We start from the raw sequence: 18,807 nt of genomic DNA, 5'->3' as shown, positions 1-18,807 counted from the left end.
TTCAGCACTGTGAATATACTGTCTGGAAGAATCTTACCAAAATCGTGTAGTGATTCCCCTGGGTGGGAAATCCTAGTTTTACTTTATTCTTTATTTTTATTTGATGGAATTACTAGGAAAATGTCCCTAACTTCTAAAGAATATAAATTCCCTATATTAAAAAAGATCACTTCACTGGGAATTCCCTGGCAGTCCAGTGGTTAAGACTCTGCACTTCCACTGCAGGGGGCATGGGTTCGACCCCTGGTTGGGGAACTAAGATCCCGCAACCCGTGCAGTGTGGCCAAAAAAAAATAAAAAATAATAAAAAGATCACTTCCCAAATATAGAAAAAAAAATACATTCATGTAACCAATACCCCAATTAAGATTTAGAACATTTCCATCATTCTAAAAATTTCTCATTTCCACCTCCAGTTAGTCCCCTGCCACTCATGACAGGAAACCACTGTTCTGATTTCAATTACCATAGGTTAATGTGACCTGTTCTTGAACTTCATATAAATGAAATCATATAGCTTATATTCCTTGGTGACTTGCTTTTCTCACACAACATTTTTGAGATTAACCCAAGTTTTTATGTGACTCAATAGTTTATTCTTTTTATTGCCAAGGAATACGCCAATTTTATGAATATATTACATTATCCATTTTCCTATGAAAGGTCACTTTCAGTTTTTGGCTGTTATGAATACCTATAGATGTGTGGCTATAAACAAGTCTTCCTGCGGATGTATGTTTTCATTTTGAAGCTGGGGGCGTGTGGTAAATGCCTATTGAGATTGCTGGTTTATGGGATAGGTGTATATTTAACTTTATAAGACACTGTCAGTGCACAGTTTCCAAGACTGCACAGTTTTACACACCAGTCATGTATGAGGATTCCAGTTTTACATCCTTGCCAACAATTGGGGGTACCAATCATTTTCATTTTAGCCATTCTAATGGGTATAAAGTGGTTAAAAAAATCAGGTTAGTGGCTATTTTGGTGGGAGAGGGGAAGGTAGTCTTTGGGAGCGGGTGCAAGGGAAGATTCTGGGAGGGCTGGTTTACCAGTTAGCAATTGCCTCGCAGCTCTGAGGTAGGAGATAGGCCCCAGGCTGAGCAGCTGCAGCTGATCTCCTGCCAACGTTTTGAGATGGGATACCAGCAGGAGCAGTGGGCCCTGATTGGGTGCGTTCTTGTGGATTTCCTGGCCTGACACAAGCTCAGAGAAGGCCCTCAGTTTAGGGGAAGGACAAGAGGGAGAAGATGCCTGCTGGAACCCATCGTGGCTGAGTGATGTGCCCCACACCAGGACCAAATATGGAGACGATTGGCCAAAACCAAAACCCAGAAAACTGACCCTATATAAGCAACCTAAGTTGCCCCTATTGCGTGCAACTCACTCTGAGCCCGACTGTGTGCTCCTCCAAACGTATTTTGTTTTTTCCACACATACACTGCCTCTTCCACACGTATTTTGCTTCTAATAAACGCTTTTATCTTTTTCACATTCTTGGTCTCTTTGCTAAATTCTTCAAAGAAAACAAGAACTGAGGTCCTTTTTCCAGCTTTTCACCTCCGGAATCAGCTCCAAATTCGTCCTTCAATATATGCTCTGCAGACGGAATTCCCTTAAGCGTCTCTCCTTCGCAGTGAGTGTGATGCTAAACAGTAGAGGGCGCTAGAGATACATTGAGGGAGGCAGGCGCTTTTCTTGCTGTTTCAGTAGCCGCTCATCAGTCCAGATTTGAGTGCGAGGACACCGACCGGGTGGCGCTCTGCTCCGGCCACATTCCCTGGACGCCGCCGGTCCCTCCACCAGCTTGCGGCCGGCCTGGCCCGTCAATCATGTTCCCATAGCCCTCCTGACAAGGAGGCCACCAGCTCCAGCCCCCTATCCGTTCTGCACCGGTGTGCCACCCACCCATCACCTACTCCCTGCGTTTGTCCTATCAGATTTGTCAATCAGCAAACCGGTAAAAACATATTACCAAAGGACAGATAGAAATCAAATCTGGTCACTTGCTGGATTATACTTCATCAGTGGAGATGAACAGATAATTTATACAGACAGGAGTGAAAGAAAGAGGAAAGAATGGAGGGCGGGAGGGAGGGAAGAGGGGAAAAAGGGAGGATGAAATGCGGAGAAATGCACAGCCACCAAAGGTGCACAAACAGAAGCGGCTCTATCCAATAGGCCCTTAAAAGTCCTTTAAAGGATCCCAGGCTGTGGGACTGTTTTGGCACTACACCGTCGCTTTTTTGAGGTTTCTCTGGCTATATGTGATAAGGACACCATTTTTAGACATCTGGAGTCTGATTCAAATTCCAGCTTCACCACTTCCTAGTTCTGGGGCCTGAGAGATGGCATCTCCTCCCTGATGTGTACTTTCCTCACTTCTAAGTGTGGGGCAGTTTCTCCTGGACTGCTGTGGAGTTTAACAAGCTGATGATGTGCAATGACCTAGTACAGTTCCTCAGAGCTAGTGCCTTTCTCCCCACGTTGACAGTCATTCCACTCTGAGAAACCCAACTCTGAAACTGAGAGGGGAAGAGTGATCTGAGCAAATAATTCCATACTTGAAAATTAGGGGGAAAACCCCATAATAAGTAGATATTCCAATCTGTCTTCATAAAGGCATATTAAATTCAATTAAGGGGCTTCCCTGGTGGTGTGGTGGTTGGGAGTCCGCCTGACGGTGCAGGGGACGCGGGTTCTTGCCCCAGTCCGGGAGGATCCCATGTGCCACGGAGCGGCTGGGTCCGTGAGCCATGGCCGCTGAGCCTGCGTGGAGAGGCCACAACAGTGAGAGGCCCGCGTACCGCCAAACAAACAAACAAATTCAATTAAGAAATATATCCATTTTGTTGAAAGATCCGGCCTTATAGAATGTAATCAGCAAAATACTTGATCCTTTTTTTCCCCAGTCATCCATTCAAACCTGCTTGGCAGGTAGCTTCTCCCTGCCATTTGGATAAAATCTAGGGCAAGTCCCATGACTTTTTTGAGCACTCTTATGTAACAATAAATTTTTTCCTATAACTTCTACTTGCAAAAACAGGTTATGTTCAGCACTTGAAATGTCCAGTCATGCAGTAATCCAAACCTCCAACTTCATTTATTTTTTTATTTTTATTTTACATTTTTTATTGGTGTATAGTTGCTTTACAATGTTGTGTTAGTTTCTACTGTACAGCAAAGTGAATCAGCTATACATATCCATATATCCCCTCTTTTTTGGGGTTTCCTTTCCATTTAGGTCACCACAGAGCATTAAGTAGAGTTCCCTGTGCTATACAGTAGGTTCTCATTAGTTATCTCCAACTTCATTTAAAGTGTACGCCTCCCCCTCACTCCTGCCCTGACCTGGGCTCATGCCTATAGCAGGCCACAGCAGAAGATCGGCTTGGAGCACTGTTTTCCTGTTTCTCCAATTTGTGCTCCCACTCCTCTTTTCCCAACTTGCTAACAGGGATTTCTGATCATCCACACAGGGGCAGGGAGGGGGTATGGGAAGGCCACCTAAGGGGCAGGAGAGGTTCTAACATGACCAGTTATGAGCTAGAGTACTCACAAGGGTTCTTCAAGAGCCTCCTTTCTCTGCAGGTTCCTGTGTCTCAGGTTTGCCCCAGAGTGTGGGTTGGCACACAGCCCCCTCCCCATCCCCTTTAAAGGTCTTATTACATTTTTTGGAAATGGAAGTCTGGAAATTATGCTTCCTGACACTTACGAACAGGGTTCCAGGATGCGTTTACCAAATGTGAGACACTCAGGTGAAGCTAGAGGGTGGAAAGAAGGTAAAAAATCATCCTTTTCTCCCTTTGACTGTGACATTTATGACAGCAGGATGCTCAAGGCTCTTGCAGTAATTTGAGCAAAGAATTTGTGCAAATTCTGCCCAGTCATCATTATGGGATACCAAATAGGCAGCAATGGCTTTGAGACCTGGCAGCAGCTACGAGGCAGGGAGGTCTCCTCCTCAGGGACTGCACCTGCACAGCCAAGCACAGGGCCTGGCTTTCCCCATTTCTAGGGAACATCAGTATGGTGCACTGAGTTATCACCCCAATCCTTAACCCCCCCATAGCTGTATCCATTGCTATGGTGCTTTGCAGTTCCTCTCACAAAAAGTGTAGTTTACCTCCCTGCCCCTTGATTTTGAACTTGGCCACATGACTTACTTCAGCCAATGGGATATTAGGTGACACAACACAAGCAGAGGGTAGAAATGTGTTTGCCCTTCTTCTGCCTTCCCCATGAGAAGAGCTTTCCCTGGGTCCTTCAGCTGGAGCTCAGAATGAACAAACATGGAGCAGGCCTGGATGAGGACCCAAGCCTGGCCAGACCCACAGCTTGAAAGTGAGTTGCCTAACCTAGATCAGCCCACACTCAGCTGACCCATAGATGTGTGAGAAATAAATGCTCATTTTAGTATAACACCGAGATGTTGAGATTGTTTGTTATGCACCATTATTCCAAAAATAGCCAACTGATACAAGCAACTTTTCTCCTTTTAGCTTCATCAGCCTCCCAAGAAGGCTGTGTAACTTGTGTCATCAAATTCCCTGTATAAAATCACTCTTTGCTAAGAATTCTTTTTCTGGGAGAAGAATTCTTAGAAAATAATTATTTTTCTGCTTGAGTCAGAGTTATGTTCATTGCTGAGAACAACTAGAAAACCTGAACCAAATACAGAAAACTTCTTTGCTGAAGAGCTGCCAAGTTGACAAGCATTTGGTGGACCACGGTCTCAGAAGGAGGAAAACACAAGGAGATGAGATGACGTTCTGTGAACCACTTTTCCCTTCAGGAAACTGGCTGATTCTAGTTAAGAGGCTGAGCATTTGGACAGAGGGCCATGGTTAAGAGGCAGAAAAGGCAGCACTCTGCAGCTGGAGAGACAAGACACTGGAGATTGGGGTTGCCAAGGCAGCTGGGGCTGGAGGGGCCAAGATGTCAGATAAAAGGGAGACACAGAAAAGAAATTCTAGGGAATTCCATGGCGGTCCAGTGGTTAGGACTTGGCACTTTCACTGCGGTGGCCCAGGTTCATTCCCCATTCTGGGAACTAAGATCCTGGAAGGGATGCTGCGTGGCCAAAAAAAAAAAAAAGAAAGAAAAGAAAAAGAAGTTCTGAAATGTGAATAACATTTTAAAGCCATTGAAAGAAAAGGAAATGTCAACCTAGCATTCTATATTCACAAAAGTTTCTGGTGGATTTCTTAGGATTTTCTATGTACAAAACCATGTCATCTGCAAATAAATATAGTTTTACTTCTTCCTTCATGATCTGGATGCCTTTTATTTCCTTTTCTTGTCCAGTTACCCAGCCACTGCAATTTGGCAAGAGATAAAGAAGGCATAAAGATTGGAAAGGAAGAAGTAAAACTACCATTCACAGAGGCCATGACTATATACAAAGAAAGTACAAAGAATCCACAGACAAACTATTACAAGTGACTTGAGCAAGGCCACTCGCTAGGCACAAAGTCAACATACAAGAATCAATAGAATCTCTCTATATTGGAAACAAACAAATATAAAACACCTAAGAATAAATCCAAGAAAAGAGGTGCAAAAACACGTTCCTGAAAACCATGAAACATGCTTAAGGAAACTTGCAAAAGACTTAAAGAAATAGAGGGATACACCATGTTAATGGGTTGAAGATTCAACATTGTAAAGATACCAAATGGCCACCAAACTGATCTATATACTCCGTGAAGAATCCAGCCAAATTCTAGCACTTTTTTGGTGTGGAAATTGAGAAGCTGGTTCTAAATGTTTTATGGAAATGCCAAGGGCTTCATGCTGCTGGGGTCACCTTGTGGACAGTATCGAGATAGCCCGGGCTGGCTGTCGTCTCTGGTCTACGGGAGGCACTTGTGTATTTTTTACCCTGACTGCGTCTGTAGACGGGGGCCAGTCCAGTATATCACCCCCACCTCCCCATCAGAGCAGAGAGCCTGCCTGTCTCTTGCCATTGAGATTTTTCAACCGTGAGTAGGCCATACCCGTCCATGCTGTCCTGCAAAGGGAAAACTTACCAACTTTTCCAAGTGGCCCTGGAAAGGTCACTGACAGCCATGAACCTCCCCTTGAAATGTGGAGGTGGTTGGCACCTGTGGTTTCATGACCCCAGGTGAAAGGGGAACAGTTCCATTTTAGTAGCTGGCTATACACACGGAGAATACACAAACAGAGAATGCCTATTATGTGCGTGCTACAGCACTATTAGAAATTCCTGGAGCGTGGACTACATTAAAAATGTACCCGTGAAATAAGTGAGGAAAAGCAAACACAAGGTATTCTGTGCGTATGGACCACCACCAGCAAAGCTTATATTTGTGCATTGGCAGACAATGGAGGTGAAGTCAAAGAGGCACAAACCGACGTCAACATTCACTACTTGCTTTTGCAGAAGTTGCTTCACTGCCTAAGAAAAGAGAAGATTCTGTTTTAAATGTTGTTCGAATTACACAGTAACGAGGCTTGAATCTGCAAGTTTAGTAGCATTTGGGTGAAAATACAAACTGTCTGATAAGTAACAGTGACAAGCACAAGGGCTGCCGGTGACCTTGAGTACATCTTCACGGGAAGTTGAGGGAACTTCCATCTTAATGAAGTTTACACCGACACCTACCATAACACAATAATCATAGTGGAATTGCTAGGCTTACAGGAAAAGCTTTCAGCCCTGTGGGCTATGCTTTGGCCACATGCTTTCACCATTTCATGCCCAAAGTGAGAGCCCCAGGAGCGGACGCCCAGAACCCGTCCACCACTTGGTACCTGGGTGGGCTGCTTTCTCCTGCAGGTGTGAAGCGAGTGAGTCGCGAGCGCCAGGAGCCTTTTCTCCCAAGCCGTGCTGCCCAGGCATCCTGGGGACTGTTCCGCACCTACATGCTGATCCAGTTTCTCAGATTGTGCTATTTATTGTGGACCAACCGAAATAAACGCTTTGGGCAGTTCATTTTCTCCACCAGGCAGAAGGCAGAGAAACCACAGAGGAAAAAAGTGGAGGCTGAGCATCAACACATCATCAGTTTTCCAAGTTTCCCTGGCACTCCATGCAACGTGCACAGCTATGCTTTCGCTCTAGAGAGTATTTCTTCCCCATGCCTGAGATTCCGGTCCAGTTCGAGACTGGGATGACCAGGAGCCAGGATTCCAAGCCCAGGCAGCCCCACGGGTAAAGAAGGATGGAATGAGTCAGGAGGGCCTCTCGTGCTGGTGAGATGTAACCCAGCGGCCGCAACACTGTCCTGGCAGGGGCTCTCTTGTCGTCTCTTCTCTCCTGCACAACGGCACTCGTGATCCCCCGGCTCGGGCTGGTCCTGCAGCCCAGTGAGAATGCTGGATGCGGCGTCCAGGCCTGTGGCTGTCAGGCCTGGCTGTGGGGAGATAGGGCTCCTGGAGCAGACCCGAGGTCCCTGCCGGGGTCAGGGCTCAGTGGTGCAGCAGAGCGCGTGCCAGCGCCTCACCAGCTCCTTGGGTTTGCTAAGCATCTCGTTCCAGTGCTCCAGCTCTTTGCCTCGGGCGTACATGTAGGGGCCCACCACCACCCGGCCCAACTCGCGGCTCCCTGCGGGGGGGCGGGGCGGGAGAACACTGTCATTCTCTGGAGCCCAGAAGCCACATGACCTCATCCATCCCCAGTGCCTTCCCTCTCTCTCTCTCACTCCTCCCCTCGAAGGAAGTAGCCAGCCCCCTCCCTCTTTAACAGCCTTCAAAGAGGTCTTGACTTTGATCTGGAGTGGCAGCTGGCAGGGGAAGGGAGCCCAGGTGGAGAGCCTGCCTTTCCGTCGGGGCACCCACTCTGCCCCCACCCTCCCGGTGGGCCATCAAACCTGCCTCGCATCAAAGAGCCGAGGGAGGAAGGGGCCCCTCCAGAAGGAAGCCCTCTTCCATCAGCCTGCTTGTATATTCAGGGGGAGTATCCAACAATGATTTTCACCCACCAACTACCACAGTGGAGAAGGGGCTTGAGCTCTGGCCCATGAGACCAGCTGGCCCGACAGCTCTGCCTCAGTGACAGTGGACACTGGGGTGGGAGGCAGTATGGGAGAGCAGCCTGGGATAACTCCACCCTCTCATCCACACTGAACCTGACCCAGGACCCTCAAGACTTGTACAGAAGGCGTGAGGCAATGCAAGGGCACGTAAAGAGCCACGGCACCAGGTCGCTGGGCTGGTGGCACGTAGCTGTGCCGTCTCCAAACTCTCTGGTGATCTGCTCCAGGAGGCGGTAGCAGAGGCCTTCCTTTAACCTCTTTCTAGGGTGCCATGGACAATCAAACCCGAGTAAAGCTGGGTGTGAATCCCAGCTCCCTCACTAGCAAGCTCCGCGTTCTTGGGCAATCATCTCAGTCTCTCTGAGCGCTAGTTTCCGTAGGCGGAGAACAGAAACCATGCAGCTCCCTCCAAAGGGTCCGCGCTTCCTGCATGCACAGCATTGCCCCCACGGCCTGAGGTTAAGGGGGCAGCCTTACTGTCCCCTTCGGCCCTCTGCAGCACTGCCAGGCTGAGGCTCGCCGTGTCCAGCTCGGCAGGGTCGGCCTTGAAGCTGAAGGTCTCGCTGTACACAGGGTTGGCGGAGCCCAGCACAGCCGAAGTCTTCTTGCACTTGACAAACTTGTTGTGGTTCATCAGAGACACCTTGACAAGCACACCTGGGGGGCAGTGCAGACCGCGGGCTAGGAGGGGCGAGCAGGGGCCCAGTCTCCAGCCTGTGGGAGGTCCGGCTGGGAGGGCACATGCCCCGCCTGGGCGCCAGGACCCCATTACTCACAGCTGCTGCAGCCAAAGGGCGTTACGAGAGGAAGCGGGGTTGATTACGGGGTTGATTAGTGTACTGCCTGCAGCCGAGGAAATGCTCGGCTCCCTTCCTCTTCTCTCCTCTCTGTCTCCGGAACGCACCCACGGCCGGGCTGGGCTTTGTTCCTGGAACCTAGCACCACACTCCCATCCCTCCCCACAGGGGGCAGGTCCTGCCTGCCGGGTGCTCAGGCCTCCTGGGGCCCCTAAACACCTTCTCCTTCAGAGGCCAAGTTTTTTTGGGGGGAGGCTTAGATGGGTTTTGGATCCGCAGTGGAGGGTTGAATGCCAGCTTGCTTACAGAGAGCCAGAGGCAGAGACGCATGGGGGCAGACACTGTGGCTGGGGGGGTTCACAGTGGGGCGGGACATGCGGGGTGAGCCCGAGCAGGGCTCCTGTGCCCCCAGCTCCCAGGCTCCAGTTGAGTGACCAGCTCTGCACGCAGGGGTGCCCCCACCACCCCCAGCTCCCGGGGCAGGGGGGCTCAGGGCCTCTTCCTGGAGGAACTGGAACCTTCGCAGAAGGGCAGGGGCGGAGTCAGGCAGCGCAGGCAAGGAGCCAAGACACCGCTTTGCGAAAAGGGAGGGGCAAACTTGGTCTCAGGTGTCTTAGGGGTTTTGATGGAGGCCAAGGAGACGCAGCCCTGGGATTCACATAAGGAAGCAGCTTCTCACGCCACAGCCGCGCAGAGCGGGAGGGCGTGGCTCGGGAGGCAGTGATGCTCCCAGCAGCACATGCGAGCAGAAGCTGGACGGCGGGGGTGAGGGTCCTAAGCTCACGGGGTGGGCCCTGCCCCAGGGCGAAGGCTTACTGACAAAGCTCGCGTCATCCTGGAGGAGTCGGAGGCCCTTGGCTCGCAGCACGATCACCGTGAGGCGGTTCAGGCAGTCGTTGTAGCTGAGGCAGAACTGGAGGTCGCCAAACTTGGAGGGAGGCTGGAGAGGCCGAGAGGAAAGCACCCCTGTCACCCTGGTAGGTACTGGAGGCCCCCATGCCCTCCTCCTTCCTCCCAGCAGGCAGGCCCTGGGTACTCCGTGACATAGCCACACTCCCTCCTGGAGCCCACCCACCATTTTACAGATGGGGAGTTGAAGGGGCACGCTGAAGATCACACAGTAGTAAGGACCAGAGCTAAGGATTCAAACCCGGGTCTGGGGTATTCCAAGGCCTATTCTGAGCCACCCGGACCCTCACTGGGGGTTGGGGGAAGGGTAGGTAGTTTCCTTGGCTAGTCCGTTTGGGGTGTCATCTTTCACAGCTGTCTGATCTGGATGGGAATCCAAACGTGGATTTTTCAGGATGCTCCAGGTAATCTGACCTCCAGGGCAGAAGAGGCTCAGGCACCCCTCCCTGCCCAGGCTCCACACACCCTCCTTGTCCCACGCAGCTCCGGCCCGGGCCCACCATGCTGAGTCACGCTTGTAGGGGTGGTGGGCAGTATGCTGAGGGCTGACACTGGCCAGCAGGTGCTGGGCCACACCTGCTGGCTGTCCACGGTAGTCTGACACATGGTGGCATATGTCTGGTGACCCTGACCTTTACCTCCAGGCTCTCAGCCTCCAGGTCTCTCCAGATGACGCGCCGACAGTCGCCCGCCAGGGTCTCCGTCCTCAGGGGGAACAGCACCTGGCCCAGGAGCTGGTGCTTCCTCTGCCTGTCCACGTGGTACACCGTGAACCTCAGCACCCTCTGGGTGACACTCTTGCTGGGCACCTGAGGGAGATGAGGGCCCAGCTGGGCTCAGGTGTGGAGTCAGGAGATGGGATGGCGTGGTATGTTCTGGATACAGGATCCTTCCATGAGGGGTGTCTCAACCAGGGACCTGTGCACCCCAAACCCAGGCATCCTCGGGGGACCCTTTGCTGCCATTGGGCCAGTATCCCGGGGAGGTGGCAGGGTGTGCTCCAAGGACCAGCAGCACACACCACCCCCTGGACCTCAGAAGTGCAGGACCTTAGGCTCCACCCAGACCCATGAAGCAGAATCTACATGTTACAGGGCATCCAATGATTTGCCTACACATAACCGTGTAAGAGGCTCCCGCACTGGAGCCCAGGGAACCCGCCTGTCTCTGCTACCTGAGTTGGGCACCTGAACAGCCCTCTCCCTGAGACTCAGTCTCCTCACCTGTAAAACGGGATCATGTTTCTTACTCTCTGGGTTATAAAACCACGAATGGCAGATGGTTAATTAATAGTGATTTTCTCCTCTTCTTCTTCTCCTTCCCCTTCCCCCGTAAAGCACAGAGAGGCCAGGAGCAAGTCGGTGCAGGGACAGGGCAGGGAAGTGGTGGGTGTAACTACGCAAGCATGACGTGCGGCTGATCCAAGCCTCCCCACCTTGGATCTGGATGTCCTAAGAGGAGCAGGTTCACCTGTGAATTCTCACAACCTCGGCACCAGCAGGACAGCCAGGGGCTGGGCCGCGTGCCACCCCTCTTCTCAGTGCTCAGCCCCGGAAGAAGGCAGGAGTCACGCTCTTCCCAGATGCAGACTGGCCTCTCCTTACCTTGCCGACCAGCCTGCTGCCCTGCTCTTAAAAATGTTTGTCCAGGGCCTCCCTGCAGCTCTTGAGTGCTGGCTTCCCGTAAGGCCCCAGTCACCTGCTGAGGCTCCCAGGCCGCCGTGAGCTTGGCTCGGTGCCCCGGCAGCCTCAGCACCTCCAGACCCTGAGCGCATCCACCCACCGTGCTGCCAAGGCACCACCTGTCGCAAGATGGCTCTCAGGTCCTGCTCTGGCTTCTGACGGGACGGGTGAGTTCCTGCCCCCACCCCAAGGGGCCTGGGGGGTCTCCCCCTCCGCCTTCCGTGGATAACCTTGCCAGAGAGCTCCTCGTGTTCCAGGGCTTGGGGTGCCTCCTTGAGCTCATGAGCCAGGGCCTGGCATTCAGTGGGTGTTCCAAGAATATGTTTCTGTTTCTCACCTCCAGGCAACCTGGACAGGAGGAGCCTAGCCCTCTGCCCCCTCATCCCTCAAGTCTCTCATCTTCCCCCACCATGCAAGGGTGAGGGCTCTTGTACACCCTGACCTGGCAGGAGGGGTAGAGCAGAGCCTGTGGCACAGGGGTCCTGGGGGCTGCAGAGCCGTGGTTAGCACAGAAGGCTGGGGCTCTCCTGCGCAATGTCTGTCCTTCCCAGGCGGGAGAGGGCCCCAGACCCTGCCCGCTCCGGAGGCCATACCTGAAAGATGAAGTGCTCGTCGAACTGTGGGCTGGTTGTTCCGCGTTTGGTCTTGGACTGGAGGAAGCGCCGCTCATCTGGTAGCAGGTGGAGCTTCACCAGGGGGCTACAGGGCTCTGAGGGGGCTTGCAGCCGCTGTGCCTTGATCAGGCCCACCAGCAGTCGCTCGGCCCACTGCTGGTATTCCACAGAGAACCACAGCCGGCCCAGGCAGCCCTCAGGGAAGTGGGTCTCACTTTTGTCCTCCGGAATCTTGTAGAGCTCTGGATTGATGGTCCCCACCACGCATGCGTCTCCTACAACACAGGGGCTGGGAGGACTGGCAGGCCAGGGGAAGGCGGGGGCATGGGGGACAGCAAGCTCTGGGCTCCACTGCCACACCTCTCCTGGCCCAGCCCTTCCTGGCTGAGCTTTGACCAGGCGGTTCACTGGCCTCTCCTGACCACATTCGCCCCGCTCTCTTCTCCAGACTGAACACAGCCCCTCTCTCTAGTGCAGCTCCCCCAAGAGGCCTTCTCAGCACTAAGGCATTCTACATCCAGGCCTGCTCCTCCCTGGGGCTCCTAGCGGAGGCCACAGTATTCATTCAACCCCTGCTCTCGTGACTGACCCCCACCCCCAGAGGTCAGGGCCTGCAGGGCGGGGCGCAGTTCCCAGCATCTGGCCTGGCCCCTTTCCATGGTGTCCAGAGGGTGTCTCAGTAATATAGTGTTGTGCCTGTTCTTCCTCTTTAAATTAGAAGGGCCCAGCTGATTACTGGGTGGTTCCGGGGAGGCCTTCAGAGCACAGAGGCAGCAGAGAGCTGTGCGCCCAGCTTCCACCATGCCGCCTTCTGCATTGGCCAACCCATCATCCGGAAGCAGGACACAGCACAGGTTCTGCACCCAGGAACACCAGGGTTCCAATTCCAGATCTGTTGCTTACTGCCTCTGTGACCTTGGGCAAAGCACTGTTAACCTCCGGAGCCTCAGTTTTTTAATGTGTAAATTGGGGTGATAATCCCTCCCCCAGCCCCAGAGTTATGGTCTAACTCCAAAATGGCACATGAAACCACATCTGGCCCAGGCTGGGGTGCGGCAGGCATTTGGTAAACCCAAGCACCTGGAAAGAGTGGTCACTGGGCAACTCTGGCATCCCCAGGGCCATCCAGGCTCTTTTCTGGAGCCAGGCCCATGAAACCAGATGGGTCCGCCCTGGCCTGAGCAGACCATGACCCCTGGGCAGGCCCTGGTGGGCACACTCACCAAGATTGCTGCGGATGGCATGAGGCAGGAGCTCCGGGGCTGGGCAGGGGTCCTGTGGGGCCTGGGCCCACTCTCTGCTGCTCAGGGGCACCCAGTCTTGGCTTTGGAGGGAAGGGGGCACCACGAATGGTACACCTGGTGGCCTGTCCAGAGGCACGGAGATAACACGTAGGTGGCTAGTGAACAGTGTGGCCTCAGAGCGCTCAGCCCAGAGGGGTTGAGTGCCAGGCACTGGAGGAGAAAAAGCCAGCAGGAGCCAGGAGGAGGCAAGAGCACCATTTTCTGGGCCCACACCAGGGCGCGCACACACACACACACACACACACACACACACAGCCAGAGGCAACATCTCTGTCTGCCCACAGCAGTGCTGACTTGGAGAAGGAGCACAGCTTCTGGAGTAGGTCTGCCTGGGTTTGAATGCCTCTTCTGCCACTTCCTAGTTGTGCTATCTGGACCCATTACTTACGTCCACTTAGCCTCACTTTCCTTAGCTGGAAAACGGGCTTCATAACACCTGCCTCACAGCTGTGGTGAGAACTGTGGGGTTTCTTTGTGATAGCTCCCGACCTGCTGACAGCACAGAGGAGGCCCTCCATAAACAGACCTTTCCTTCCCCATGCCGCTCCAGGGGAAACGCCACAGGGAGGGCCCGAAGCAAGAGCAGGAGCTCCCTTGGCCCCAAGGCCCCAATCCTGCCTCACCTGCTCGCCTGGGTCCTGGCATCCGGTGGGCAGAGCTTGTGTCCCTGTGTGCTGGAGGCAGCCGTGGTCCCTGACAGCTCCTCATAGGCGAACGTGGCGCAAAGCCTCTTCCAGAGACACCGGCTCACCACCATCAACAGCAGCAGTAGCAGCAGTCCCCCAAGGATGCCCGCAATCACCAGGGCCACCTGCTCTGGGGGCAGACACCACCGGGATGTGATGCCTGGGGAGAGCCACTCCCCTTCACACCACTGGCAGGCTGGGGACAGAATTTGAGCAGCAAGGCCACCCCCCTGGGTTGGACCCCAGGGATAACACAGAAGCAGGTTTAATGTATCTGCTGGGGAGGGGTGTTGCTGGCTGGGCTCTGCTGGGTCTCAAGGAGAAACCATTTCCCTTATGGTCCTAGTGCACTGGGCAGAGCTTTCTAGTTTCCCTTGGAAAGCAGCTGGCCTGGGACTTGGGATTCTGGGTGAAATGAACCATTTCCTTGTGCTCCTGCGTAGAAATTAACCCTTCTCTTATGAGAACCGCCATCTTCCCTGGACTCCTGTTCAGGCTTGAGGGTGAGCTGGGCACCCTGCACTTAAGGAAAGCAGGGGAAGGGATGACGGCCTGGGGGGCACTCAGAGCCCTACCCTTTGGGTCCTGGAACCTGCTGAGAGGCTGGACTGTAGCTTGAATTCTGTAACTTTCTCTAAAAACCGCTCCCTCCACCGAGCCCTCTCTCACAGCAAGCCCACTTAGCGGAGTCGGTGGGAGGCGGTGGAGGGGATGTGGATGAAGATGGGAGCAGCGAGCGTGAGAAACCGAAACACAGGCACTCTGCTACCGGCACCTGCACCCCACACTTGCCCGGACCTGGGAGGCTTCAGTCTGAGCCGGCTGAGAGAGCTCGGACCCTCGATCCTGCGCTAAGCAAGGAAGGTCCCTCTTTCGGGTCACGTGCGGGCGCGGGGCTTCCCAGGCTCTGGGGTCAGGACCCGGTTGGGTGGTGAGAAGGAAAGACACCCACACCTCCTGACCCGCAGCTAGCTGCGAGGAGCGGGCCTTACGCTCCATCCCCGCACCCCGCTAGGAGCGGGAGGCAAGGCAGGGCTGCGCCCCAGCAGAGGCCCGCGGGGTGAGGGAAAGTGCTGCAACAGGTGGCTGAGGGGCCGGGGCGCGGAGCGCGGCGCCGGGGTAGCGGGTGAGGAGGCGAGGGCACTTACCCTCCATGGGGCTGCTCTGGCCGGCCGTTGGGGCGCGGGCCCGGGGCTCGGTCGCCCCTCCCGCCGCCGCCGCCGCTGCAGCCGGGCGGATTTTTAAAGCGCCGAGCGGGGCCGTCGGACGGACGAGGGGGACAGTACCTCGTTGCGCTCCGGTCAGCAAAGAACGGCGGGGGCAGGGACCCAGCTCCCGGAGGCCGCGGCTCCGCCCCTGCCCGGCCCTGGTCGTGGCCCTGGAAGGGCGCGGAGCCGACCATGCGCTCCCGGAACCGAAGGGCTCCGCGCGGGGCGGGGCGCCCGGGGGTCCCCGCGGCTGAGGCGCGAGGGCCAGGTTTCTCGGGCGCAGAGCTAAAGCCTGCTCCGCCCGCGTCTGGTAGACGGCTCCGCACCTGGCTCTTCACCCCTGGCGGCCTTGGCACGCGCTGTGCCCGTCTAGGAATGCGCCTCCACCTTCCGCAGATCCTCTGCAGACTGAGGCCCAGCTCCGACCCCTGCTCCCGGGAGCTTTCGCGGATTTCAGGGCCGAGTCTCCGCGCCCTGTCCGGCCCCGGCGCTGCGGTCTGACCGCGGGGGAGCGCAGGGCAGCGCCCAGGTTTACAGGTTTGCCGGCTCAATAGACACAGACAGCAATGAGGCGTTGGAGAGCGCATATTCCGCAGCTCAGTTGGGTTCATAATAGTACTCCCTCTAGGGTTAACGTATCTAATGTATTCAGATAGGTGACTGGCTCAAGGCTGGGGGAGCGCGGCGCGTGCCAGCCTCTATTGTGATTATCTGACGGAGGGCGGTTTCGCCTAGGCCTCGTCCCTACTCTGCACCCACAGTAACCTTTGTTTGTTTGTTTTCTGGCCCAGCCGTGAGGCTTTCGGGATCTTAGTTCCGCGACCAGGGATCCAACACATGTCACCTGCAGTGGAAGCGAGGAGTCCTAACCACCCACTGTCACTATTTCTATAGTGATTACTGTCAGACTGCAGGGGCTACGCCAATGGAGGCTGGTGAACGCAACCTTGACGGAGAGGCTGGAGTAAAGGCCCTCCTGGTCCGCAGCCTGCTCTCAGCCAGCGTGCAACCCCGTAGAGGATGAGCACTCTCCCAGGGCCCCGTACGGCGTCCCTGCGGAGAGCTCTTGTGGGAGCGTCTTAGACTTCGAAGCATCTGTAAGTGGGGAAGGAAAGGAAGATATTTGTGGGCGGAGGGAGGGTCGGTCTTGTTGTTTCACGGTCTTGAACGTTGTGTCCAAAGACAGAGCCTGAACCTGAGCCTGGACCTTGCTCCCAAGTGACACCTGTGCCTATCAAGGGAAGGAGGAGGCAGGGTAGACAAGGTGAAGAGCCCGCCAGTCTGTCAGTGTGCCTTAGGCCCCGCCCTGCCTGAGCCCTAAATGACCTGAGGTGGGATGGGTGGTGAACAGGGATCCCACTCCCTTCAGGGGAAGGAGTTTGTCTGGGAGCCTTTGGTCGCTAGAGTGCAGAGGAAGTGTGGTCAGTCTTTTTCAGGATCTAGATGGGCGTGGGGTGGTGAGAAGATGGGGGACCTCTCATTCCACTCCACCCCCTCACCCTGCTAGGTAGAGGCAGGGCATTTCCCCCACTGCCCTTTCCCCTCCCTCCGCGACCAGTCTTATTGGCTGGAGTGTCTAGAAGACCTGAGGCCCTGACCTCTGCTTTCACCAGACTGGAGATGGGGGCGGTGTCTCAGGAAATGGGGCTTTAGTGGCCCCAGACCTCCCCGTCTTTCCCCTCAGGTCTGAACTGGATGTCTGTGTTACTTTCCCGTTGCTGCTGTAACAAATAACCACAAATTTAGTGGTTAAAAAACACAAATATGGGTTTCCCTGGTGGCGCAGTGGTTGGGAGTCTGCCTGCCGATGCAGGGGACACGGGTTCGTGCTCCGGGTCCGGGAGGATCCCACATGCCGCGGAGCAGCTGGGCCCGTGAGCCATGGCCGCTGAGCCTGTGCGTCCGGAGCCTGTGCTCCGCAACGGGAGAGGCCACAACAGTGAGAGGGCCGCGTACCGCAAAAAAAAAAAAAAAAAGAAAGAAAAGAAAAACACAAATATATTACCTTACAGTTCTGGAGGGCAGAAGACTAAAATGGACCTGCAGGGCTGCTTGCCTTCTGGGGAAAATCCATTTCCTGACCTTTCCCAGCTTCTAGAAGCTGCCTTCATCTTCAAAGCCAGCAGCAGCACTTTCTCATCTCTCTGACTTCCTGTCATCTCCATATCTACTTTTTCTGCCTTTCTTTCTTTTTTTCTTAAATTTTATTGGAGTATAGTTGATTTACAATGTTGTGTTAGTTTCAGGCGTACAACAAAGTGATTCAGTTACACATATACATATATTAATTCTTTTTCAGATTCTTTTCCCATATTGGTTATTACAGAATATTAAGTAGAGTTCACTGTGCCATAGAGTAGGTCCTTGTTGGTTATCTATGTTATATATAATAGTGTGTGTATTTTAATCCCAAGCTCCTAAGTCATCCCTCCCACCCACATTTGCCCTTTGTTAACCATAAGTTTGTTTTCAAAATCTGTGAGTCTGTTTCTATTTTGTAAATAAGTTTATTTATATCATTTTTAAAAAATTAGATTCCACATATGAGTGATATCATATTTGTCTTTCTCTGCCTGACTTACTTAGTATGATAATCTCTAGGTCTATCCATGTTGCTGCAAATGGCATTATTTCATTCTTTTTTATGGCTGAGTAGTATTCCATGGTATATACGTAGCACATCTTCTTTATCCATTCATCTGTCAATGGACATTTAGGTTGCTTCCATGTCTTGGCCATTGTAAATAGTGCTGCAATGAACATGGGGGTGCATGTATCTTTTTGAATTATGGTTTTCTCCAGATATATGCCCAGGAGTGGGATTGCTGGATCATATGGTAGTTCTATTTTTAGTTTTTTAAGGAACCTCCATACTGTTCTCCATAGTGGCTGTACCAATTTACATTCCCACCAACAGTGTAAGAGGGTTCCCTTTTCTCCACACTCTCTCCAGCATTTATTGTTTGTAAACTTTTTGATGATGGCCATTCTGACTGGTGTAAGGTCATAGTTTTGATTTGCATTTCTCTAATAATTAGTGATGTTGAGCATTTTTTCATGTGCTTTTTGGCCATCTGTATGTCTTCTTTGGAGAAATGTCTATTTAGATCTTCTGCTCAATTTTTTGTTTTTTTGTTTTGTTTTGTTTTTTGCAGTAGGCAGGCCTCTCACTGTTGTGGCCTCTCCCGTTGCGGAGCACAGGCTCCGGACGCGCAGGCCCAGCGACCATGGCTCACGGGCCCAGCCGCTCCGTGCATGTGGGATCTTCCAGGACCGGGGCACGAACCCGTGTCCCCTGCATCGGCAGGCGGACTCTCAACCACTGCGCCACCAGGGAAGCCCTCTGCTCAATTTTTTATTGGGTTGTTTATTTATTTATTTTTTTGACATAGAGCTGCATGAGCTGTTTGTATACTTTGGAGATTAAACCCTTGTCGGTTAGTTTGTTTGCAAATATTTTCTCCCATTCTGTGGGTTGTCTTTTTGTTTTGTTTATGGTGTCCTTTGCTGTGCAAAAGCTTTTGAGTTTAATTAGGTCCCATTTGTTTATTTTTGTTTTTATTTTCATTACTCTAGGAGGTGGATCGCAAAGATATTGCTGCAATTA

General features: G+C 53.1%; 1 protein-coding gene across 1 annotated transcript; it reads right to left on the bottom strand.

Annotated features, from left to right (window-relative positions):
* Positions 1-7,238: 7,238 nt before the first annotated feature.
* On the bottom strand, positions 7,239-14,991 carry SYT15 (synaptotagmin 15; the record flags this gene model as incomplete). Its single annotated transcript, XM_079900586.1, has 8 exons — positions 7,239-7,570; positions 8,478-8,657; positions 9,614-9,737; positions 10,345-10,515; positions 11,982-12,277; positions 13,226-13,368; positions 13,930-14,122; positions 14,781-14,991. The coding sequence occupies 8 exons, from the start codon at positions 14,989-14,991 to the stop codon at positions 7,428-7,430; spliced, it is 1,461 nt and encodes a 486-aa protein (XP_079756712.1). The 3' UTR covers positions 7,239-7,427.
* Positions 14,992-18,807: the final 3,816 nt, after the last annotated feature.

This window comes from Stenella coeruleoalba (assembly GCF_951394435.1).
Source record: "Stenella coeruleoalba genome assembly, chromosome: 16".
In the NCBI taxonomy this organism is placed as follows: Eukaryota; Metazoa; Chordata; class Mammalia; order Artiodactyla; family Delphinidae; genus Stenella; species Stenella coeruleoalba.
The sequence above is the reverse complement of the archived record's forward strand: the minus strand, read 5'-3'. Positions and strand labels throughout refer to the sequence as shown.